At 52.4% G+C, this 25,763-nt stretch overlaps 2 protein-coding genes across 3 annotated transcripts in view; one reads left to right on the top strand and one right to left on the bottom strand.

Moving 5' to 3' along the window:
* The window catches only part of LOC308071772 (uncharacterized protein), a 33,522-nt gene extending 29,941 nt beyond the window's left edge, over nucleotides 1-3,581 (top strand). The window contains exons 22-25 of the mRNA XM_080407700.1: nucleotides 513-646; nucleotides 1,113-1,177; nucleotides 1,882-1,964; nucleotides 2,688-3,581. Of these exons, the coding sequence (XP_080263826.1) occupies nucleotides 513-646; nucleotides 1,113-1,177; nucleotides 1,882-1,964; nucleotides 2,688-2,856 (451 nt within the window). The 3' untranslated portion in view covers nucleotides 2,857-3,581. The remainder of the gene's footprint in view (nucleotides 1-512; nucleotides 647-1,112; nucleotides 1,178-1,881; nucleotides 1,965-2,687) is intronic.
* Nucleotides 3,582-3,670: 89 nt separating this feature from the next.
* PDZK1IP1 (PDZK1 interacting protein 1) overlaps nucleotides 3,671-25,763 on the bottom strand; it is a 28,279-nt gene continuing 6,186 nt past the window's right edge. Inside the window, exons 1-4 of one of the 2 annotated variants that reach the window (XM_080407691.1) lie at nucleotides 16,164-17,822; nucleotides 12,305-12,413; nucleotides 10,284-10,382; nucleotides 3,671-9,748 (exon numbers count right to left, since the gene is read on the bottom strand). In XM_080407691.1, coding sequence (XP_080263817.1) covers nucleotides 9,676-9,748; nucleotides 10,284-10,382; nucleotides 12,305-12,413; nucleotides 16,164-16,236 — 354 coding nt within the window. In that variant the 5' untranslated portion in view covers nucleotides 16,237-17,822 and the 3' untranslated portion in view covers nucleotides 3,671-9,675. Of the gene's footprint in view, nucleotides 9,749-10,283; nucleotides 10,383-12,304; nucleotides 12,414-16,163; nucleotides 17,823-25,763 lie in introns of those variants that run through there. The other variant, XM_080407692.1, reaches the window with a different exon arrangement.

Raw genomic sequence — 25,763 nt, 5'->3', positions numbered from 1 at the left:
TTTTCAGCAGGGCCTGTTGTGATAGGACAAGGGAGAATGGCTTTAAAGTGAAAGAAGGTAGATTTAGACTAGGTATAAGGAAGAAATGTTTTACGATGAGGGTGGTGAAACACTGGCACAGGTTGCCCAGTGAGGTGGTTGATGCCCCATCCCTGGAAACATTCAAGGTCAGGTCAGACGGGGCTCTGAGCAACCTGATCTAGTTGAAGATGTCCCTGCTCACTGCAGGGGGTTGGACTGGATGACCTTTAAGGGTCCCTTCCAACCCAAAACATTCTATGATTCTACGATCATGAGAAGGAAACTTCATCCACCTTATACTGCACCTGCACTGGGGCATTCTGCTTTTCATGTAGCAATGCTGGCAGCAAAGAGAGGACTAGAAGGAGAAACCCCAGCAGGAGACAGAAGACGTGCAAGTCCAGCCCACCCAGTATGCCACACAGGCCGTGGCTGCGGGTGTCCCCATTGCTGTCACTCAAACACAGCCTGACCCCCAGCTTTGCTTTCAGGGAGGACCTTGGGAAGATGACTTACACCACGATGTGCATCAAAGAGAGCTTGCGCCTATTTCCACCAGTTCCTTCTGTGTCCCGAAAGCTCTCTAAACCTGTCACATTTCCCGATGGACGCAGCTTGCCAGCAGGTCTGTTGAGTTCATTCATCCTTCATGCTTCTGTCCATGACAAGTGGGTCATCCTTGCTAGAGCTGCTGCGTGGAGAGGCTGTAGGGGCTTCCAGCCTCTTTTCTCTCTCCAAGGGCTGTACAGGGCCACCACAGCTCACTGTCACAGTGAGCATTGAAGGGTGGATGGACATGCTCCAAGGCAGTGAGGTGTTCACAGAGCTCAAAGGGGACTTGCAGAGTGTTTCTCCTGACCATGAGTAAAAGTTCATCCACTGTTACCAAAACGGGGCCCTGCTTTGAGACCACTGTTTCTTCCATGTGAGGTTTCAGGAGATGACATCCCTGGACAGGCTGGGCATCCTCACTGCCCAGATGCCCTGCAACAGCCCCTGCAGAACCAGGGAGAGAGGGCATCCCACCTCTCCTGGGTGGGTATCACTTCACTCTGAGGTGTCTCAAGCTTTTTCTCACTTTTCTTTTACAGGCTGCCAGGTTGCAGTGAATATATTTGCAATTCATAGGAACCGGGATGTGTGGGAGGACCCTGAGGTATCTCACCTTTATAACAAGAAGGGGAAGATGATCTCTGAGCCCAGACATTCAGCCCCCTTGAACAAGGCAGCCTGTGCCTCCCTGCCATGGATTTTTTTCCCTTTTATTCCAACAGTCCATATCTAAATGCAAAGTTCAATGAAGTTACCAAATACCGCTAAGCCTTTGAACATGACAAAGTGCTGGGAAAGGGTGTTGAAGAGTCTATGTTCATGCACGGTGACACAGAGATACTCAGACTGCTTTCAGCTGCCCTGGATAGACTTAGGTCCCAGCGTAGATTTAGGTCCAGTCAGGGTGTGATTCGAAGCTGATATCATGGGGGCTTCAAGGAAGAAATAGTTGGGAAACTTGAAGGAGGGTACACAGCTGCCTTTCTCCAGTGGCTGTCTGGAGAGCCAGGATCAGGCATCTCTGTACCAGAAAGAGTCTGACTTGATCATTGCTATCATGGATGAGAAAACACCTGCAGGCATCTTGGGTGCTGTAGTGGGTGATCTGGTTATCTCCAAGAGGGTATCTCCACACAGCCACCAGCTCCCTCTTCTCACCCACTGGCTTTGCAGAGACATGCCTGTCAGCTGCAGCTCCCCCAGGAACAGCAGAGGCCACGTCCAGCCCTACCTTGGGGATCGGGGAAGAACCTGGTGCTGCTCGTATCAGGCCAACCATTGACCAAATGGCTTTTCTTGCTCCCACAGATTTATGACCCCCTGAGGTTTTCTTCAGAGAACTCAGCACAGAGGCACTCCCATGCTTTCCTGCCTTTCTCTGCTGGATCCAGGTGGGAGATCCTTCATTCCTCTCCTCCCCCACAGGCTGCCTTGCATGGCAGACCTGGCTCAGAGCCAAGCTCCTGAAGCTAATCTTCCCTCAATGCCTATGAGCCAGCTTGGCTTGGTCAGCCAAGCAAGCTTTCCATAGCAGGATCCCCATCACGCTCTGGCAGCTCCACAGCATTTCCCACACCCCAAGCTCTGTCTGTGGTCACTGTAGGGTTTCACACACTTTTCTTGGGGATCTGCAGAGATGTTTACATTTTCTGTTGCCTGCATTGGAAACACAGGCTCCCTTGTTTAGGGGTGAGTACCCAGTGCACCTCAAAGCCAAGGTGGGTCCAACTGTCTTTGGTTCATGTGTTGTATCAATAGACAGATGCAGGATACTGAGGTCTCAGTAACTTCCAAGAGGACATACTCCACACAGAGCCAAAAACAACCTTTCTGAGGTGTCTGGGTTTTTGACTGGATCCATGCAGCACTTCCTAGTGAAGTAAGCCCCAGTTCTCTCAATCTCCTATCTTTTTTTAATGCTTATTAACAAAAACCAGCAGTATCTCACTGCAGAGCTGGGTGCATTTTGGTGTGGCATCAGGGGATTCCTAGATAAGCTGTGGCATCATCCTCGCAGCAGCTGGAGGTCCCCCAGCTCATGCATGGGCTGAGCCCAGCTCTAGGACAGGCAGGGATGAAGGCAGTAATCGGAGCATTTGTCATCCTCTCCCCAGGAACTGCATCGGGCAGCAGTTTGCCATGAATGAGATTAAGGTGGCGCTGGCCTTGACCTTGCTCCGCTTTCAGCTCTACCCTGACCCATCCAAGCCTCCCACACTGATACCACAGATCATCCTCAGGTCCAGGAATGGGATCCACCTGCATTTGAAGAAGATTCACTGATGCTGTGGGGTACCACGGCAAGGGGCAAGGGCTTTCCCAAGGATCACCCTTCACCCAGAGATTTGAGGGGAACACCACCCTGGCCACCTCAGACTTCTCCCACACTAACCCCCGGCCGATGCTGTCCAGGGGAGCACGCTGACGCCCGTCACACACACCAAACCCAGCAGGTCCAGGTCTCCTCCTGCCACAGAGAACAGCACTGCCAAGGGGGTCTCACAGCACGGCTGTGGCTCAGCTGTCACCTCCGCAGGCATCCTCTGTGTCCTGCTCATCTCCTCACCTCCAAGCTGCCCTCACATGCTGCCTGGTGGGACTTCTGTCACCCACCTGTGTATTCACACCATTTTGGGCACGGCAGTGAACATCGCCAGTATGGTTTGCACAGATGTCTAAAGCCCGGGTACTGCCTAAGCACGACATCCCTCCCCTGCCTCCAGCCTGGGTGTGCTGCTCCTCCCTGCCACCACACTGCACCCCCACACCACCCTCCCAATTATCCCCGAGCCCGCTCTGGGGCTGGCCTGTGCCCAACATTGCAGAGACAAAGGCCAGCAGGCTTTTCTGCCCCAGTGCTGAACTTCCTTGAGCTGAGGGTGCTCGGGAGCCAGTGCAGAGATGTGTCACTAGCTAACCTGGAGAAAGTACAGAGGCTGAAAACAATGTGTGGTCAGCCTAGTCTTACTCTCTGAAATAAGAATAAAGCCGTGTGATGCTGCTCCCCAGGTGTGGCTTTGGCTTCTTTTGCCTTTGGAGGGGGGCAGGGGGGTACAGGATGAGTCCCAGCAGCCTAGAGGCAAGGCTGTGCCCAAGGGTGCAGCCCTGCAAACATTCTCTCATGCCACAAGGGCTGTTTCAGTGGGTTTGTCCCCCACTGAGCCCGAGGAGCATTTCTACCCCTCCCATGCCCTCGACTCTGCCTCCAGGAGTTTCTGTGGTAAGGAAACAAGATCTGGGGTCAAACAAAGGGAAAGAGAGATCACACACACACCCCCCACACACATGCCGGTGGCAAGAAGAAAATCAGCTTGCAAAAAAGAAAAAGTCCCGAGAGGGAGCACAAAGTCTTTTCCTGCACAGGTTGAGAACTGACCGCTCGGTACATGAGTGAGCTGCCCCAGCAGTGCAGATGGGCGCGGGGCCAGGCTGATTTTGGAGGTGCAGGGACCCACTGCAGGCCCTCACCCCAGCACTGACCATAGGTGGGCTCCCAGGCCAAGGGGGACCATCTGGGTGAGCTGCAGGTCCCGGGTGGGAAACGCATCACTAGGTGGCAGTGGGAGACCCAGAAAAACCCAAGTTCTCCCTGGTCCCTGGCAAAACCCGCTGGACTTTGCACGGAGCATGGCCAGGCCCAGCAGGGCAGGTGATGGGCCCCATCCCTGGGGGTACCCCCACCCCCATCCCCACCCTCAGCCATGCAGGGCGGCGGAGCAGGCCCTGCTCCGTCACAGTCCCCAGCACGATGGTGATATTACCCGAGGGAAAGCTTGTCACCACGAGTGCCTGGGCACTCAGCAGGCATCAGGTGAAACTGAGGCACGGAGGGCTGCACACGTGCCATGCCACAGCGAGAGACAAGGCTGTTTGTCCAGCTTTCACTCACAGCGATGGCATCACCAGCATCACCACAGGCACTAACTTAGCCGAACCATGGCCACCTGTCTGCGCAGCTTACCTCTGCTGGGTCCTCTGCCAGACCAGGACAGCCAAATCTGAGCATCTCCTCCTCTGAACAAACCCTTGCAGCCCCCTGCTCCTCATCCCCACCGCCTGCTGCATCCTCAGTCTGACAAACGAAACTCCCCTAGGGCTGGGTCTGGACCTTTGTTTTGGCTGTCTCAGCACCTAGCGGGACAGGGATGCTGTGAATAACCGGCAAGGTGCAGCTTGTATTTATTTGCAAGGCAGCTGGAGACTGAGTTCCTCTTCTCCCAGCCCTCTCCTCCTCTCCCCCAGGAAGGGACTAGACACAGGTTGTGCAGGTGCCACCACCCCGGCACCCCTGGCTGGTCTCAAAGGTCAGACTCCAGCTCTTCTGCTCCCCAGCTCCAGCAGAGCGAAGCCGTTGGAGGGCAGCAGTTTGACACAGCTTTTCATTACTGGCCCTATTTGTCAGACATTTCACCCACCCATCCAGGAACAAGCAAGCCCACCTTGCAGCTCTGCTCATGCACTCTCCAGCTTGTGGTCCAAGCAACAAACCCAGGGAGCACTTGGCCACAAAGACCCAGCCCAGTCTCCTTGGTGGTGGTGGGTTGCAAAGGAAACTAGGTAGCACCTGAAGATGTTCCTGCATCATCTTCTGGTTTGGGCATGGGGGGATAAGGCCAGAGCAGAAGTTAGATCTGATGAGGACCTACAGCTGCTGCCCATCTCTGGGTCTGTACAGCGACCTGCTTGGCCTCCCAACCCTGTGTTTTGAGGCCATCACCTTATGCACTGCCACGACTGAGGCTGCTCGTATGGTTTCCAAGAGTCCTCCTGACTCTAACAAACAGCCAAACCCCAACCATTTCCAGCAGGGACCTTACCCAGGGAAACTGCTCTGGGAAATCTGCTCAGGAAAGAGAGGAGAAACTACTGCTATTTTTTATGCAAAAAATGGATTGTTATTCCAGGAAGTTCTGACAATAATTGAGGTAACCTGAGATACAAACACTTTAAAGTCCCTCCCTGTTAAAAATCATGCTTAACCCAGGTTTGCTGTTTGAAGGACCAAAGCTTTTGAGGGAGGATTCTCTCAGCACAGATGCATCACGGAGCCATAACGCAGTGGCCACCAGGAGAAAATTTTTCTACTTTTCAGCTTATCCAAGTCTAACCAGGCAACCCAAACATCCCCCCACCTTCAAATGCTGGCAGTTTCTGGACAGCAGCATGTACAAGATAACCTCCTCCACCAAGCCACCACTAAACGGCTTCGAGAACAGCAAAAAGCAGCACGAGGAGCCGAGCAGCACCCGGTGACACAGATCTAATCACCCAAGCATTTGCCCCAAATGTCTCTCTGCCAGGCAGTGACATTTCTGCGCTGTCTCGGCTCTCTCCCTCCATCACCATGGTTACAGCAGCCGCCAATCCACGGGCGAGTCCTTCCTGGGTACCACCAAACCCTCTGGGAGATGCTACGAGACCCAGCCTCTTTGGCAGGGAGACACTTCGGGGACCCCGGGACAGCCCGTAGCACCAAAAATTCCCCTTTTTCTTTTTTTTTGTCCTCCTTTTTATTTTCTCTTTTTTTTTTTTCCTCTTCTTTTTTTGAAGCACAAACAATGGAGCTAAAAGGTTGGGTATCAGGCCGATAATCATGAATGACGTGTCATTATTACACACCACACATTCATTATCTCCCACTCCAGCCATGTCACAGGCGGCTGGAGGAGGGCAGATAACGGGGTGCCTTCATGCAGATGGCTTATTATCAGGATGTTCCAGGAGGGGCTTTAAGACAGTTAGTGATGCTGTTTGCCAGTTAAAGATTAGAGACCCCAGAGAATAATTAACAATCCCAAAACCCAGTTTTTCTGCTGGATTCTTCTGCTTTCTCCCCCCTCCCCCATCCTCTTTAATCTATTCACTCTAGCAGGTGTAATAAAGTGATAAGGACAGGCTCCGGGGATGTTTGTTTGGCTACTACGGGTGTATAAACCAACAATGGATGGTATTTTACTTCTGGCTTTCAGTGGCTTGAATTGAGACCAAAAACTTCGCAGCTCCCTTGCCCACACACAGCCACCCCTACACACCACGCTTCCAGCTCCCACCTGGGTGGCTGGGCTCCTTCCCCAGCCTGAAGGACCACAACAGTGGGATGGGCTCCCTTTTTTCTGAAGGTCCAAATCGCATCACTTGGGTATCAAGGTGCCCAATGCCAGGACATAAACCCCAGGCTACACTGCTTGGGCTAGAGCTAGAGCTGGTGGTCCTTCCAGCAGAGGTTTACCTGCACACAGCAAGTCTTTAATTAAACCACTTCGGAATTATTTATGTGGTAGGTGTCCACCTGCCTAAGCGGCTCCAGGGCTGTGGTCACAGAACAGGAACAGCTTAAAGGTCTTTTCCAACCTAAATGATTCTATGATCTTAAACCTCCACGGCTAAAGAGCCTCAGGAGAGATTGGGGAAGGATCAGAGAGGATGGTTCTCAGCAAGATGCTCTGTTATATGGAGGTCCAAGAGTTGAGTTGCACTCTCCTAGGCCACTAGGAGAAGAAATGCTGTGATACATCTTGTAACAGGGTGGTAATGCATATCTTCTGCCCAAAGGGACACTATCCTGTCCACAGCAGGTCCCAAACCTGAATGTCTTCCTAAAGGCCAAGCGTCAGAGATACTGGCATTATGGAGTGAGGGGTAGGATGGAGCACCCATGGGTGTCCTTCCCCTTCATTGGTGGGTGTGGGGTGACTTGTGGAGGACACAGTCACCCCCTGTGCAGCATGGAGAGAGGTGCTGAGGAAGATCTGGCCCCCAAGCAAGTTGGCTTGGGACCCTTCAGAAAGATCACCAAGGCGGTTGAAGGTGCCCATCTCCTAGGAGCTATCAGGTACAGCCCCAGCTCTGGAGGGCATCCCCCAACTCACAGGGTCAATGCGGCAGGCGTGAGCACTGGGACATCAGAAGTTGCCTTCCCGATCACGCTCATCCTGCCAGGGAGGGATGAGACAGCATTGTGCTTTAAAGAGCATCCCCGACCCTATCAGCGAGAGATGAGATATCCTAATTATGGCAGTACAGGCGAGGATCTGGGCCGTATCAGCCCGCACAGAAAGGTAAACAAGAAATATAACAATGGACCCTTAACACTCATTAGCTGTTTCAGATAATACCTCACTTTTCTCCCTTTGGGGCTTAAAATCTAATTAAGATTTTCCAACAATAAATTTCATTTATGCTTGCTTCCTTTTGTTCTTTTTAGGATCACACCAAGAAGTATCTGTGAGCTGGCTGCACAGCTCGCAGGAAGGCAGCCTGCTTTGCACAGTCAGCCTCGAGTCGTGCTTGACAGACAAGGGAAACTGAGGCAGGAAGGCGTCACAAACAGTGCGGAGGTGAGATGCCAGCAGGGAGGTAACAGACTGGCTCTTGCAAAAGATGTTTTCCTTAGGAAAGCAAACCCTGAAGGGGCACTGGCTGCAATAAGCCCAAGCACCGAGGCTCCTGGGCTAGCCCAAAATGTGCAGTGGTAAAGCCCCATCCTTCTCTTTGCTTGGACTTACAACCCCGGGAGGGATCCACATGGAAAGGGACGCTGAGACCCACTGAGCCCCCAGCACACCTCCATTCCAAACCCACATCCAGGCACTGCCAGAGGAACAGCTCGGGCATTTGTCACACATTCAGGGTGCGCACCGGGCAGGGAATAAACTCCCACTGTTACTCATTATAAGGATGCCATTTCTAACTTCTTTTGCAACTAAGAGGTAAAAATTAATGGGTTCCCCTCCTCTCGCCACACCCCCAGCCCCCAGCCTGAGTGCTGACGCAGCAGGAACACGCAATGACTAATCCTCCTTAAACCCTGCTGAGCGAAGCACTAGGGAGCTTGTTTTTTTCCAAGCCCACATGACATTTGGCACCTGCAAGAGAAAAGTCAGGGGCGCAGCATCCATCAGGGGCACAAGCAGGGAGGTCCAGGACCCAGCCTGGGGCTGGCTCAGCCTCCAGCTGCCCCAGAGAAGGTGGTAGAATGGAACAGCTCTGATGCGATGATGTGGATGGCAGCCATCCTGCCTCTGCGCTGGAGGGCTTGACCCCTCTGGCCCTTCTGCCTGTTTTCTTCTATCCCCATGCAATTTCTCAACTGGAACGGTGATTTCTCAACACTGAGTCTTGAGGGCGTTTTCAAAACACGAGGCTTTGCAGATGCTTTTCAGGGTGGGTCTGTTACTGGAAGGCTCCTAGGTGGCTCCTAGTTTACTCCCATTCCTGATTTTTTGTGTCACCATCTGCTAGGGACATCGACAGAGTCACCCGTGGGAAGTGAGAGAGTGGCTCATGGCAAGCAGTGGCACCAGCTCCAGCTCCCTGCTCCATCCTGGAGGGCTCCCAGCGGTGGGAAGTGGTCCATTTTGGGCTGAGATTCCCACCAGGACCGTAGCATCTTTGTTTTAGGGAATACTTATCAGGTTTTGGTGCTGTAGGAAAATGGTGTTTTGTACGCCCCTGCCTGGGGAAGAAGCCTGCTGCCTGCGACGTGCTGGGCAGCACCTCCTCCAGGACAAGCTGCCCAAACTGCCCCAAGGCTGGAAGCGCTGAGATACCAGAAAGTCCTTCGGGTGATTTAACAAAACAGCCCTCTTTGCTGTCCTATGGGCAAACAATTCTCTTTATTGCTCACAGGGAAGATATATACAGGGGAGAAGGTTTGTTCTGACGTTAAAATGCATGGTGTCGGTTGTAAAAAGGAAGGGAAAACAGGGAGAAGAGAGAGGATTTTCCATCAGCAGCTCCCCAGAGGGCAGCTGGGGGTGTGGGGAGGTCCCAGGCACCCAGTGTGGACCCCTCCATGCCTGGGGCAGGTCAGCACCCCCCTGGGATGGGGGACGTCAGCCTCCCCAGCCAGGTAGGGTGACCACCAGGCAGGAGAGATGGCATCTCCAGACCTCTCCCGGGAGCCAGCGTGGGCGCCACTAGTGGGTGGTGTGTGTCCCGCTAGTGGGAAGGAAAAAGATCAGGAGACGGTGGTGCTGTGGAGAGGTCAGGCAGCTGCTGCACCCGGGGAATGCCAGTGCAGAGGATCCCTGCGAAAATGCCCATCGCAACAGCGGGAAGCAAAGTGAGAGGTGGAAGGAGGGCAGCCGGCCAGGGTGCCTGCTACATGGCAGTGGTGATCACCCTCTCCTCCGGCTCCAGGGTGTTCTCGTAAGCGTGCTGGCTCTCTTTGGACCTGCATCGGGAGGGAGAAGCACAGCGCTGAGCTCGCCCCCAGCAAGACCAGCCTCCCCAAAGCCACCACCGGAGCCCTGACCTTGCTGGTGCCAGCCATGCTTTGAGCAAGGGGTGAGGTGGGGAGGGTGGGAGGGGTCCCGCTGCCAGGAGGAAAGCCAAGCACAGCGTGGGGATTGCTCTAATTCCTAGCAAGGGCTGTTTTGATAGTCAATATCTGCTGACCTATGGCCACTTTTGGTGGTTTTCTCTGTTTGAAAGTTGTGACGTAGTATAAGAAAAATGTGGTGTGGCAGGTTGCAAGGTGGTGAACGGACCATGGGGCTCAACTGCAGGGATGAGGAGAGACTGGGGAGGAGGGGGTACTCCCTCACCACTCTCTTAGTCCCTGGAGTGGATAACAGCCCCAAAACCAGGTGCGTGGGACATGTGAGACCCCAAGTGGGAGAGACTGCAGCACTGCAAGTCTGAGCTGTCCCCGGGGGATGGAACAGAGCCTGGGAGCCATGGGGAGGAGGTCTAAGCAAGTCTTTCACCTGAAGTCGGCTGCAGCAGTTAGGTATTTCCCTTCGTGGCCATTGGACATGACAGCCTCCTGCTTGTCCTCGACACTCACCACCGTCTCGACATTTTCCCTGGAGAGGGAGACAAGAGCAGCTGAGACAGAGACAGAGGGGCTGTGCCAGGGAGCAGCTTGCAATGGTGATGGCAGAGAGGAAGGGACTGCTCCGACACTACAGAGACAATAAGGAACCTGGATGTGTGATCCTGGCCTCAAACACCCAGCACAGCCCCCTTCCCAGCAAGACATGGGTAACGACAGATGCCCTCATGGCAGGTTTGCAGGGGTCATGCCCAGCTGCTGAGTGCCAACCCATGTCTCTGGAGTTAGTACTCCCAGTGCCAGCCTGGCAGGTAGCAAGACTCATTTGTCAATACGTGGGATTGTTTTCTCCTGCTAACTGGTTTTTCCAGTCTTCTTCTGTGTAATCTGTTGCAAAATATTCCCTGTGGGTTCCAACTGACAGACAGAAATGCCGAGGCTCTGCCAGTGCTGCAGCCCTGGCACAGGAGGGGTGTACATCCGCACACATGTGCAAAGAAGAGCTGTTTGCTTTCAGATGTGAGTCTGGATCACTCGAAGAAGGAACCACAGCACAGGGATCAGGTCTTCGACCTTAGCTGGAGCCCAAAAGCTCAGCTCTGGAGTAAGCCATGCCCCAAACAGCACCAGGGGGGTTTAGCTGTGGAGGGTGGGCACAGGTCCACCCAGTGTGCACATCCCTGCCTTCTCCAGCACTTGCCCAAGGGCAATTTCAGAGGCTTTTCCGAGGAGCAGACTGGCATAAACAGGCAGTGGCTTGAGCTGATAGCTGCTGTCACAGTGACAGTGCAGAGCTGGCAGTGTGCCAGGCTGCCGAGCCTCGCTGCCCACTCTTCTGAAGAGAGGCCAGATGAATTAAAACAAGCCACCATCCCCCCCCTCAAGCCCTCCTCAGCATCCTCTGCCTCCAGGCTGGGAAGAGGCAGCCCAGCCACAGGCAGAGGTAGGAAACACCATCCCTGCCTCCCACTCCATGGGCTGTGAGCTCCTCCAGCCTGAGGACAAAGGTTCCTCTTTGAGAAACAAAGACTGCAGTTGCAGATCAGACCATATAAATATATATATATATCTTTACATTGCATTATGCGTTGGCCCTAAACGCATCCCAAAGGGCCCCCTGTAAATGCACCTAGGGCAGAAGCCAATCTGCTGAGCATCGGGATATACCCCAAGTCTCCATGTGCAGATCCAAGAAGATTCCAGCACCTTAGGGTGCAAAGCCCAAAGTGCCTATGCCACTGGAAAGAAACTGGGAACCCAGCTATAAGGCACTTTCAGCCCTCATCCCCTGTTGACTTTGGGCTCAAACTCAAGATCAAGTTACTGCAACTTAGCGAGTGGGCCTGGGGCAGCGAGCAGGAGCCTGTGGCTTTACTTGGCCAGCAATGGACCAGAGGTAATGGTTCTGCCAGAGCCTTTTCTGATGAATGAGGCCACCTGGTTTGCCTGTGCTGTGGGCTCCGGGTGGAGACAGCTGCCACGGCTCAGCTACCTCCCTCTTCTCCCAGCTCCTCTCAGTGCCTTCTGATGACATGGCTCGCTCTGCTTTGCAAACGAAGCTGTTTTGGGCTTGTTTTCCAAGGGATATAAGGCACCTGGTAACTGCACCCCCAAATTCATAGGAAACCAGGCTCAGGCCAGGCCCTCAAGACACATGCCTATGCACACCAGTCATGATGCTGCAGCTCTGCCATCCCCAACGCAGCACTTTCTCACTGCAGCACCTGGACAGTGCAAGCTCGAACCTGGCAATAAGTAACAGGGAGCAGAGACCAGGACAGGGAGAAGAGAACAGGGAGATCAGCACAGGGAGTCTTTGCTCTCTCTGCCTGGGTCCTGGCACAGTGATCACAGTGTTCCCAATCCTGGCACGGGGATGGAGGCAGCTAGAAGTGACCCATGCAGAGGCAGGTAAGCCCAACCCAAAGCAACCCGTGGGGCTCCCACACTTACACTTTCTCCTTACACCAGAGCCTATTAACCACAAAAGCGATGGCCACCAAGACTAGAAACACAACTACTGCGATGACACCCTGTGACCATGGCTGGAGATTGCCCCGGGCTGCAGAAAAAAAAGAGGACATGTTAGAAATACACCATCAGGCTTTATCTGCCAAACTTCTGTCCAGCTTTAGCAACGTCCAGCCAAGAGCTGGGTCCTGCAAACCCAAGCAGAGCATGTTGCTGTTAATTCAGGCAGATTCACCTGGGTGACAGCAATGAAATAAAGTGCAAATAATGGCAGTTTCACTGGCTTTTGCATGTGGACCATGTTGCCTTGCAGCTTTGGTACCCCATACATACATACATACATGTACGCAGTGGGGCACAGATGACTCTGGGTTGGGGGGACAAAGGACTGGGGGACATGGAGGGAGGAAGGGAGAGTGTTTACCCAAAGTGACAGGGGAAACACGGCAGAGGGGTTTCAGTAAGATTTTTATTCTCCATACCCAGGTGCCACAGACATCTTTCCTGGTTTTCCAAATACTGCCCAGCAAAATAAGGACCCCCCAACAGGGATGGTGTAAAATTCAGTTGTCACTCTCATGGTTCTTGGTGTGGATTTCAGCAAAATGCACCATTCAACAAGTTTCCAGAGCAGCAAACTGATCTATGATGGGAAATTGAAGGGTGAAGTATTCAGAGCAACAGCCTTTAGCACAAAGGCCAGGCAGGGCTGGTGGGGGGCCAGGCCATAGAGGGGCAGGAGCAGGCTGCAGCATCTATGGCCCGGGATGGACTCACAGGTTCATTTTTCTCTAGCCAGACTTGAGCAGTGATCCAGCCACAGGTAGGAAGGCTGTGAGATATATTCCTGTATGTGGGAGGAACTCAAGGGCAGGGCGATGAGAAGAGGAAACCTTGTCCCAGTCCTTGCTGGGACAGCTGCTCCCTGCCTCCCACCGGCTTTTGGGTGATGGAGCACTCAGATGCAGTCAAACCCATCCTTAAGTGTTGTCACATGGACACCAAAAGGAGACCTCGCCCATGCAGACACATCCCTTTGGGATTAAATAACTATTTATTCAGGCATGGCTTTTCATCCTTGTGTTGATCAAAACACCAAGCCTTGCACATAAATGAGCTCCATCTGCACAGGCAGATGGGGCAGGTGGGGGATGCTACCTGCCAGCCTCGGACCACTTGGACCCAGCCCCCACCACCAGCACCTGTGAAGCTGACCTGCCACAGGATGAGTGAATTGGTACATCAGCCTGACTAGGGAGCTTTACGCCAGCTGAACACTTCATCTGTCTCACAGGAGACAAATCCCTGCTATAAGCAGCAAATAAAGTTTACTAGCAGCAATAAAATTGGGCTGTGTGCTCCATGTGTGCAAACTTCTCATTCACAGCTGCTGCTGCTGACAGCCCTCATCTCCTTCCTTTGCTTTTGGGGAGGCAGAGTGCTTTTTGGTAAGACCCCCAGCTCCTTGAGTCTTTACTGCAAGAGGCTTCTATTAAAAAAAAAAAGAAAAAGAAAAAGAAAAAAAAAACAGCAACCCACAAAACAAAGCTCTTTTTAACTCTTGGAAGCAAAATCAACCTAGCCAGCTGACTCACCACCTATGCCAGTCCGGAAAATGGTGGCACCCCCAGGGCAAGAGGCTGCAAGAGCAGCCCTGAACCATGTCCTTCAGCTCCCCCACTTCCCTGCAGAGACACTTGCCATGTTTACTGCAAGGTCCCAGGGCCAAAACTCAAGCGGGAGGAGCTCAGATGGAAATTGCCTCTTGCATCAAGGTGTTTCAGCTGAAATCCCATTGTATTAGCAAGCTGCTGGTGGCAGTGAGGGAGAGCAGGGTTTGGTCCCCTCCTGCCCTACCTGATAGGCAAGGATGCTCACTCCCCTGCTGCCCACCACCCGCACGGGTGCACCCCAAACACACCTACCTATTGCCTCCAGGCTGAGCTTTGGCCCGCTCTGCTTCCTCCTCGCTCTGCCCTTGGCTGTTATCTCAGTCACATTTATTTATTAGTTGTGCTTTATTTTTCCTGCCGGGGTCAGGGTTTCCCGCCCAAGCCTAGGAGGGGGTGGTCAGGTCCAGCCCTCGGTGAGGTTTCTGCTGGGCTTAAGGGAGTTCAGGGTCAAGCAGGGAATGAAGTCAGCAATGACTGAAATTGCCAAATGTGCATCTTCAAGCAAAGGAGGAGAGAAGTGGTAGGAAAACTCCTCCAAGCATCTATGCTCAGGAAGTACTGAAGGTTTTTGCAAGTGAAACCACTCAGGCAGCTATTTCCACCAGATTTCAGAGCATCCAAAAGCAAAAGGAAAAATACCAATCCAAAATCAAGTCGTTCTGGCTTTGAAAGACCACAGAAAGCCCAGCGGCAAGGAGAGGTGAGGATGGCAGGGGGAGCAGCCAGCGCCTGCACGTCAGGCTGAAATACCCCCATGGGAGCAGGGAACTTGCACATGCATAAGAAAGGAAGAATGGGAACTAGGCAGAGGCAAGAGCTTGATAGCATCTTCTCGGGCAGCAAGTATGTGGATGGCAGCCCTGGGGGGCACCACCTGTCTGGAGTCCCACCAGAGCACACCTCATTGCCCTGCCAGGAGGCATGGCTTAAAAGATGAGTCTCGCCTGTGGAAACAGGACTGTGATTCTGCAAAAATGCTTTACTAGGGATGTGCCTCGTGGGACAGCCTGTCCCTTGGGCTCTGCCACCTCCTCTATGTTTCACTCCATAGCAGTGATGTGGTTTTCCCTCCCAAACAAGTTATTCTAGGCCAAACTAAGCAATGTGGGATCTCAGCCCCTGACAGATGTGTATCAGTGTCCACACATCTGTGATTACAACTGAGACCAAGGGAAGTGCCAATGCTAGCATAAGCCCTTGCACATGTTTTAACCCTGTTTCCATGCTCAACGGCTGGTTTGAAGACATAGACCTACTTTTTGATCCATCTTCCCCAAATGCTTAGAAAGCATCGGCTGGCCCCTGTCTTTTGCACTCTCTGAGGAAGCCATGCCAGGCTCTGATACTCATTAAAGGGTTGGGGGTTTTTTTCTCTTTCCGGGCAACAGCAAAACTTTCAATCCTGCTGACAGGGTAGACCCCAGACTGTTAAATCCTCAGCAAATTGGTAAACAAACACAGGAAGAGCGGTCAGGGCTGCGGCATCAGAAGGAGAAAGGGGGAGGGAATTTTCCGGGACTTTGGCAGCATCAGCTGAGTTTTAATTACTACTTGTTATTTCTAGCATTAGGAAAGTCCTTCCACAAATTTCCTAAAAATAATGTTCTCTATTAAGTCTTTGGGAAGGGAACGGGAGGACAGCTTGCAGAGGAAAATATTTGCTCCCTCACCTCAGCAATGATCAAAATTACAGATTAACAGGAAAACCTGTGAGCTCAGAGAGCGACCCGGCACAACACTTGCTCAGGGACAAGAGTGAGAAGAAAGAAAAAAAAAAATCCTTAAGAAAACAGATTACTCATCTCAGTGCACAGTCCTGCTGGAGGTAAATCAGAACTGCTTTATCTCCATGTAAGCAGGTAAGATAAACCTCGGATGGCCGTTTCAGCCTTCAGCAAAACAGGTAGAAAGTCTCGGTGCTCCGGCAAGACGTCCCAACCCACCGGACACCCACCCGTCCCCACTGCCCACTGATGTGAAGCCGGAGGTAAAGCTTAGGCAGGAGATGGGTTTTATTTTTTTTTCTCTTCCCAAGAGGCTCTTTAACAGTTGTCCCTTGCCCCCAAAGCCACCCCACCGAGCAGCTCCTGCCTGCCCGGGGCTCTCGCACCTTCCTGCCTGCCCCTGCCTCAGTTTCCCCGGGAGGGCAGGCAGGCTCCTGCACTTACCTTCCTGGCAGCAGGCAGGCTGCAGGGCCAGAAGCAGCCCCAGGAGGAGGAGGAGGAGGCGGCGGGCAGGCATGGCGGCAGGCAAGGCCACGGGCTCTCAGGGTGCGGAGCAGCAGCCGGGTGGCCCCTCCTCGCAGGGTGCTGCGCTCGGGCACGCAGCCCTCCCACGGGAATGAGCGCCTGGTCAATTATCAAACGTATTAACGAGGGAGGCTGATGCTCACACCTGGTTATTCAGATCCTGCTGTGGGAAGGGGTGGAAGGAGGTGCCTGTCTCCTGCTGGCGGGGAATATGGGGCACGGTGACTCGAACCTGATAGTCCCCTTAGGGCGTGGAAGGGCACACAGGCACAAAACATTTACATCACCAGGAGGAAGAAAGACACCCAGATGGGTAAGTCTGTGGCTTCGGTGCTTGGGGAATGTGGCTGAACAGGACCTGGGTGTCCCCCGAGTGTTCCCCCTTGCAGCAGGACAGCCGGGGGTCCAGCGACGCCCCAGCTCTGACATCCCACCCCACCCCACGGACCCCAAGTCCTGGAGATGCAGGGAGCTGCCCAGCACGGCCCCCATGCACTTCCTTGCCCTTTCCTTTTCAACAAGTGTCATTAACAACCCAGCAAAACACATCTGCAGCTTAAAAACATCCGTTAATAAACCAGACTTGATGCCAAGTACTGCCTCCCACCTCCTAAGCCTTGTTTAACGGAGAGATTGTTAAATAGAGCAAACTTGGCATTCATTTTATTGAGCCTTCAGGGCTGTCTCCAAAATTTCTTAGACACCAGAAGAGGTAGAAGTACCTGAAGACCTGCAGCAGACAACAAGGCTGGCCCTTCACATCAGCTGGGCAAATGCTGCAGGACAGGGAAGACTGCAGATCCCGAATTAAGCAGCTTCCCAGACCATGCTGGGTGTGGATGGCTGACAAACCCATTCTGCAGGAAGAATAAAAGCTATTTGGCTTCACAGCTGTGCAACTTGAGTTATTCCTGAAGGGAATTTTAAAATTGTGAGCCAGTGGTTTCATTGTCAGTCTTCCTGTGGCGTGTCATAGCATCCCTGTAAGCCCAGCCTGCAGGGCTGCTGAGCATCCCCCTCATAGCACCTGAGCTCCCCAGCTTCTAGGTCAGTCGTCCCACTGCCACGGACCCTGCCTGGATGCCAGGTCCCCATGTGGCCACCCACAAGGGACGCACATTTGGGAACATGCAGCACCCTCAGGAATACATACCCATCGTTGCGGATTGCCCTTCATCTCTCCTCTTTCCCTTGTATCTAGAATGATGTAATGTATCCTGAAAACAAGCTGGACCTGGCTTGAGCTGTACAAGACTGAACGCCACTTCCCGGCTCTCTCTTAGATTCCTTTCCATGGCCAAATCCCATGGGGTAATCCCATTCCCAACCCTCCAGTTTTTACTTACGAACTCCATGGGGTAGGGACTCTCCCACTGCAACCAGAAAGGAAGTGGCACAACAGGGACCTGCCCATAATAAGGCCCTATAAAATCAGTCTCATACTGTAACAGAGAAAAAGGAATGGCTGGTGAAGAAATAAAAATGAGAGTGAACTTTGCGTTCCCCATGACTTGCTTCCACGTTATCTGTCTGGGAAAGCACGCAGAGCTTGCAATCTTTGCTGCCTGCTTGTTATCATAGAATGGTTCAGGTTGGAAAAGACATTTAAGATCATAAAGTCCACTAGCACTGCCAAGTCCACCACTAAACCATGTCCCCCAGAACCACATCTCCAGGCCTTTTAAATGCCTCCAGGGATGGTGACTCCAACATGCCCCCACACAGCCTGTTCCAGGGCCTCACAGCCCTTTCAGTGAAGACATTGCCCCCAACATCCAATGTAAACCTCCCCTGGTGCAACTCGAGGCCATTTCCTCGCGTCCTATCGCTTGTTATGTGGGAGAAGAGACCGACCCCCACCTGGCTGCAGCCTCCCGTCAGGGAGCTGTAGCGAGCGATAAGGTCTCCCCTCAGCCGCCTTTTCCCCAGGCCAAACAGCCCCAGTTCCCTCAGCTGCTCCTCACAAGACCTGTAAGGTCTCTTAAGACCTTCACCAGCCCCGCTGCCCGTCCCTGGACACGCTCCAGCACCTCAGTGTCCCTCTTGTAGTGAGGGGCCCAAACCCAGACACGGGATTCCAGGTGCAGGGGGACAATCAGGGCCCTGGTCCTGCTGGCCACGCTGGTTTGGATACCAGCCAGGGTGCTGTTGGCCACCTGGGCACACCGCTGGCTCCTGTTCAGCGGCTGCCCACCAGCCCCCCCAGGCCCTTTCCCACCGGGCAGTTCCAGCCCCCTGCCCCAGCCCGTGGGGCTGGTGGGACCCCAGCGCAGGACCCGGCACTGAGACCTGTAGACCCTCACACCGCTGGCCTCGGCCCATCGGTCCAGCCTGCCCAGATCCCTCTGCAGAGCCTCCTGCCCTCCAGCAGATCCACACTCCCACCCAGCCTGGTGCTGTCCGCAAACTGGCTGGGGGTGCGCTCGATCCCCCCCAGGTCGTCGATGAAGACATTAACGGGCCTGGCCCAGCGCTGAGCCCACCTCCTGACGAGGCCACCGCCTGCCCTCGGGGAGCCCACGGCAGCCCACCCGTTCTGCTGCCCCCTCCCCTGACTTCCCTGAGAACCAAAACCTCTGTCATTTCGTGATCATTGTGCCCCAGACGGCCTCCGACCATCGCGTCGCCCACAGGCCCAGCGGTGTCGGGAAGGTCCCTGCCACACGCCCCAGGGACCCCCCGGGCTGTTCCCCCTGCTGTGGTGCATTTCCAGCGGGCGCTGGCAAGTTGAAGTCCCCCAGGAGAAGAAGAGCTGGCGGCTGGGAGACTTCTCCTGGCTGCATATGGGATATTTCACCTGCCTCTTCCTCCTGGTCGGGTGGTCTGTAACAGACTCCCACCACCACATCTGCAGCTGTTACTTGACTCTTATCAAAAGCCCAGCAAAACACTAGCTGTTTAGAGCAGAAGGCTTTATCGGCAGATCAGGAGTCCTAGAGAAGCCAGTTCTGCTGCTGCCCTTGGAAAATTCAAGGTCTGAGCCATCTCTCTGCTATTGCTACCCACCCCCAGCCATGCCTGGGGCTGTGGCAGGTTGCTTAGTGGGTTCCTTCTGCTCCTCCTCCACATGTACTCCAGGTTGTGTTCTCACCCCAGAGCCCTGCCCAGCCCAGCATCCCTGGGCTGATTTTCCAAGGATAGGAATGTCTCAAGGATCCACCCATATTCTATGATGTGCTGGGGGGGACAGGACATGACAAACCACACACTGAGACGAAGGCAGAGCTGCTGCACCTTCCAGACAGGGGTCTTACTGTTGGCTCCCTCCTGAGGAGCAAATAACACTTTGCCAGTGCACATTCCCACATTTATAGGAAATTTAATTATTAAATTGTTCGGGGCTTGCTGATGAGGCCAGGGAATTGCTCGTTTGCTGCTTGTTTGCTTATCTCAAAGCTCCCCTGTGCTCCAATGCATCTTCTTTAGCCCAGGGCAGCTATCAGGGAGGTATGTGCTCTTGTGACAGAAGCTGCCGTGGCACCTGCTTGGGTGCATATCCCTGGGTCCTGCCTAGGGGGGGGTGAAATATAGCAAGTCACTCCAATGGCAGCAACCTTGTTGCAGGGGCAAAGTCCAGAATTTTGGTAAATATTAATGTCATTCTGGCTGTGGCTTGGGACCTGCAGAGATGAGAAGCTATGTGTTTCTGCTGCAGCATGCTGGAAATCTTGCTCTCTCATTTAAGCCTTCAGCATCACCTAGCTGTGGTGACTCAAAGCCCTACAGGTCCATTTCACAGGTGAGGGCAAACTAAGGCACAGAAGGGCAAATCACCTTGGCAGTATTTAGTCAAACCCAAGTGGACCCAGAGCTAGCTCAGTTCTTTCTTAGGGACCCATGTGAGCAGGTGCCTATACAACAAGTCTAGTGTACAGCAAGTCTTCGAATTCCAAGATTTATGCTGATATTATCTAAAAATCACAGGGATTTTCCCATAAGAAATATGAAAATTTTAGCCAAAATTAATATTTGCTCAAAGGAACATTCCTGAGCCTAAAATGTGTTCCTGGGTGAAACAGCTCAGAGCACAGATGCTAGTTCCTCTTTGAAAAACATTGTGGGGCTCTGTGTTATATAGGAGATCATCTTTTTCTCCTTCACTTCCTTCCTTCTTTTCTTCCTTCCTCCCTACTTCCTCCCCTCCTTCATCCTCCACATCTCTCAGAAAGACCCATAAAAATAAAGAAAATATGAGAGCAAGCCTGAACATCCCCTGAAGAAGAGATTGTATTTTTCCTAGGGGGAAAAAAAATGATGAATTTGTTCTATTTTAATAGCTACTCCAAAAAGAAAAACAAAACAAAAACCAATTTTTAATTACTTGTTTCTTTCAACATTTGCCAAATATTCCTTGCCCCAGAATTCTCTCATTTCCCATCAACACTGGCTTTCAAATCCTGCCTGGGATGGATGCTTTCAGGGGAAAGCCAGGAGATACAACCACTATGAAAAGGGCATATCTTTTTTAGCCTAGCGTGGATAAACAGCAGTGGAAAAAGGTAGCCCCTACTGAGGCTTTTTGTCCATCACAGCTCTGTACCTCACTTCCCCTCTTTAAAAATGCCTTTAAACAGCAATATGTGTTCTTATTTACATGCTGATGAAACCCCCGCTGTCAATGGTGTGGCAACGGGGCATCGCCCCACACTGGCCCTGTTCTCCCTCTGCCTGCCTGGGGTTCAGCTGAGCCATTTGCTCCCTTATTGCACACACACACACAGAGCCAAGGAGAAAACACACCTTTCAGCATTTTATTAAACATTTCATTGGACCATTCCTGAGTCTCCCAGAGCTGACGCTAACTGCAAGCCTTGATTAAGCAGTATGGAGAAGGAGGTGACATGGTGGTGGCCATGATCCCTCCTGGACCTTTGTTTGGCGAGGATGTGGATTTTCCCCTTCCCCCCCAGGCAGCCTGGATGCTTCAATGAGGTCAGCCAGGACCACTCCTGGCAGGACGCTCACTGGGAGCTGGTACCCAGCAGCCATCTGAGATGGGGCCCAGGCATGGCTCCAGCATCAGGCACCAGGTATGCGCTTCATTTTCCCTTGAGACCTGCTCAGTAGCATCACCGTGGTCCATGCATGTTTCATGGGACCTTCTGAATGATGTTCTTTACACCAGCTGATTTTTGGCATGGATCTCTGGGCAGCATTCACACTGGCCACCGTCTGTGCTGGGGCCTGATGCTCCTGCTCCGTACATCTAAGGACAGCAATGGGCTCCCTTATCTATCCAGCTGTCTGCACACAGCTGCCAGGATTTGTCCTCTCTGAGCTCCCCGCTCCTCCATCCCTGGGGTCGATAGCTGCCAGGGGTCTGACAGCACATTCACATTCAGCCTGGGGGCCTGTAACCTTGGAAAATTACACTGAGAAAACACCTACCTGATCTGTCCCACCTTGCTCTGGGCTGGGAGGAATCAAACTAAAAATCCCTGAAATGCGAAGAAAATCCATCTGCCTCTGATCTGCCTTATTGCCAGGGGATGAGCCTGCATCCGTGATTCCCCCTTGGCTTTCCCATCTGTTCAGAGGGCATATTGCCCCCCTAATCATCTCTGAGCACAGGGGAAAGTGCCGCTGCATTGCTGGAGTGGCAGATAGCCGGGTTCCCAATATGTGATGCTCAGAAAGGGAGAAGGGAGCTGACTTCACTCTGGATATTCCCTCCTGCCCAGCGATATTGAATGGATTGAATAATTTACTATCCGATCATCTCTAATCTTCATCCCATAAAATCAGCAGCAAGCTGGGAGGGTTTTTGAAGCCTCCAGCTGCATTCACTGATAAGACATGAGGCAGGAAAGATTGGAAGCCCATAAAAATGATAATCTCAGGCTTCACTGTAACTTGGTGGAAGGGTTTTCTCCTGTCCTTTCATTAAGGATGGATTTCATGATCTTCCTTAAATAACAACAATCCTTCTCACAAGGAATCTCCCACCCAAAAACTGATTGCATCATCATTAGCAAATGGGAGGCAGAGAAGCCAGAAAAAAATAGCTGGAGCACAGGTTAGAGCAATGGCCAGGTCCCTGCAGGGTAGATGGCACCTGCCTTTATGGGGCGGGAGGAAAGGCGGGACTGAAAGTAATTTCTGAACACAGAGAGAAGCTCTAGGCACCAGGGCTCTGCCTGGGAGTCAGGCACAAGGGCCATGCTAAGCTGCTGGCCACAAGCCTGACCACGAGCCTGGCTGTAGGGCAAAGCTCCATCCTCCTCATCCTACACTTCCTCAGTGTGAAGAGAAACATCATGTCTCATTTCAGTCTGGCTTGGCACAGCATCTTCCTCTCTGGACCCAAATTTGGTGAGTCTGGCTATTGCCTGGGAGAAGAAAGGACCCAACTCATCAACTACTTCCTTGTGAATCTCAACCAAGATGGCCAAGAGGAGGAGAAGGAAAGAGCTGGCTGGCTTGGTGGGGGTGGACAGTTTCAGGAAATAATTATCCCAGATGCCAGAATAGGAGAAAATTATAAGTGTAAACTATAATCAAATGTTAAGTTGCTTTTCTTCTGCTAATTGAAATAATGTTTTCTCTGCTACCCACCACTCTACCCCTTTCAGATGCTAATCCCTATCAAACATGGACTTACAATTACAAATTCATAGGCATCTTTCCCAGGAGCAGAAATTGCTTTGCCCTGTAACCTCTAAGATGAGGTCTTAATAGGAATTCACGAGCAGTCGCTGGTAAAGCTTCATTAGCTGGAGAGAATAGACAAGGGCAAGTTGCAGTGCTCCCTAACCACTCTAGGGAAAAATTAATTTAAATTACTTTGTAAAGTAACAAGGCCAGATAATGTGTTTCCTTCTCGGATTATTGTTTTCTGACACCCTAATGCGCTCATAGATTAGGTTGCTTTGCCTGTCTGGATGGTGGTCCATGCTAAGTTGTGGTTTATGAAGAGCAGAAACCTTAGGAAGAAGAAACTCTGACCCTTTGGGCCAGAGCTGGATGGAGACAGGGTGAGGATCTGGCTGCTTCTCACCAGGCTGGGTTGCTTGGAGGCTGTTGAGGAGGCAGGTAGCAGCCACCTGCAGCACAGATTCAACACAGCCTAGAAAAGAAACCTGGCTATTGAAGGTGACACTTCAATGTTTCCCTGCTTGCAAACTGGTCCAAGCCAGTGGAAGGAGTCCTGCTGATTTGGGGCAGCTCTAGAATTGCTTCCTGGAGGCCAGATCCTGAGCGATCTCGAGCCCCCTGCTCCCAAGGGCTGGACCAGCATGGGAAACCTCTTCCAGAAGCCACCATCCCTCAGCAAAGGTACCGGCGTGGGGCTAATTCTCAATGAGCTAACACCTAAAATGCACTCAAATATGCTAAAAAACCAAGCCTGCACCCCCAGGATGGGGGGACTGTGATTTCACACTCCCCCTCCATCCTTTGCTAAGCCTCTCCAAAAGGAGCTATAATTCTCTTCCCCTGTCTCCAGGCTGGATGCTCTCCGTTGCTGGGCTTGCAATTTGGTGTAGTTTTATGGAGCTTTGCAGCGAGCCAAGTGAGGGGCCAGGGGCAGATGCAGCAATAAGAGCTTGGCAGAGAGGCTCTGACTCTTCCCAGCACCCTGGGCTCGCAGCCGGACTTTGGTGGGCGCTGCCAGTGCCCGGCGTTATTAACCTGAGACTTGTCACACAGAATGGGCCAGTCTGGCTAAATCCTCGGGGGACACGAGCATCATTCAACGAAGAGACAAAGAGTTCAAAAGGCCTTTCGGCAACAAACAGCGCTGATCTTCCCAGCTGATTAAATAGGTTCCCAACTGATCTGGGAGTCCTAGGAGACCAAACTGAAGCTGGGAAGATTTATGGGGAGCTACCTGAATTAGAGAGGGAATATATTGATTTTATTCCTGGCTTCTGAAGGGGATCGCTGGGGTTTTTTCAGAGCAAAGATAAGGCTGGTGAGAGCTGCATCAAGACAGAGAGGTAGATTGGGAGGTAGAAGGATGGATGGACTCCCAACCCATCTAATAATTTTCTTATTCCCACTTATCTGGGGGAAGATAAAAACCCCGTGGCACCCGGACCTACCTTCAGTCATTTGCCCATCCAAAACTGTAACACTTCAGAATGGGATTATAAGGCCCAAGGATGAGATTTTATGTCACCCCAGCTCCTGCAGTCACCTGAATTTCTTTCAGCCCCATCAGTAACCCATTGCCCACCAGCCATGATAAATTCTGGACCACCTTTGCTGGTGGCAAGCCCTGTGTTTTGACAACTCCGAGAGCAACTCAGTGCACCCTTGAGTCCCACTTAGCTTTGCTGTCTCATGACAGGCAGGACCCAGCCTCCTGGAAAGAAGAGGAGCATCAGGGAAGGCCTTGCCCCATGAGGAGGACACCCCTGCGTGACCCTCTGGGTCGCCAACTGGTAGAGAAGAGCTAATTTCAGTAGGACCCCCTTGCTCAGCACCATCTGAGGAAGATGCTTTCCTTTCTTCAGCCCCTGCAGACTTACTGGCCAAAAGAAGGGCCATGGGCAGCGTGAGGAGCACCCCAGTACAGGAGATCAGCCTAAGCATCCTTGAACCATGGGGTTTAACCTTCCAGAGCCCTGCCAGCAGGCACTAGCCCTATTTATTTCCATGCCCATCAGCAAAAGCAGCACGTTTTCAGGTAGCATCTCTCTCCTCTTCCTTCTCAGCAAGGGAGCTTTTGCCTTGGCATCCGAAGGGAAAAAAATAAGGGGGGAATCGGCAGTGAGCAAAACACATCTAATAACCTCCACTTCTTTTCAACAAGCTCCAGTTGTTGCTTTACAAGTGTACTCCAACCCCAGCAAGTGTCAAACAAAAGCTTCCCTCTCCTTCTCCGTGCCTGTTAAACAGCCTTATTATTTCAGGCAAGCTGCATCTGCTGGGTGGCAGCCGCGATTACCATAACACAGGGGCAGGATTTGGCCTGGATGCTTCACCCTTGATTCTGCAACAGGCGAAAGCGCTGGGCTCGTTGAAAAATAAAATGAAAAATAAAGGGGGAGGGTGGGGAATCAAATGTATGAAGTCACTTTTCTGGCTGCCACCCAAGCAAACAGATGCAGGTAGTAGAGAAGATGGGAAAAATCATGTCATCTTCTGCTCTGAGCAGCAATTTCTGTTGCTGGGGAAGGGGGTGGGAGGGACATGGCGAGGCCAGAGGGATTTCATGTGAGTCCAAGGGGTGAAAGAGGCATTTCTCAGAATACATTGAAGTTAAGGGAGCTTTTGGGAGCCTTAACCCATTCTTGAAGGCTTGGAGGCTGCCAGCCTCAGCAGGATGCTGCTGCAGCTGAGCTGAGTACCATGAGTTGGGGACAGGGAGCCAGGGTGGGAGGGACGGGATGGATAGGAAAGGGCTAAACAACATCGAGCTGTGCCGTTGTGCCACAGTGGCTGAGAACAGGCTGCCCTTGAATTCAGCCCTGAATAGGTTTTGAGGACAAAAGGTGAAGACCCCCAAGAGATGCCTTTGCCTGGGATTGAGGAAGAGAGGCTGTTTCCAGGACTGGGCGGGCTATTAATTAAAAC

The sequence above is a fragment of the Falco punctatus genome (genome assembly GCF_963210335.1).
Source record: "Falco punctatus genome assembly, chromosome: 11".
NCBI lineage: Eukaryota > Metazoa > Chordata > Aves > Falconiformes > Falconidae > Falco > Falco punctatus.
The sequence above is the reverse complement of the archived record's forward strand: the minus strand, read 5'-3'. Positions and strand labels throughout refer to the sequence as shown.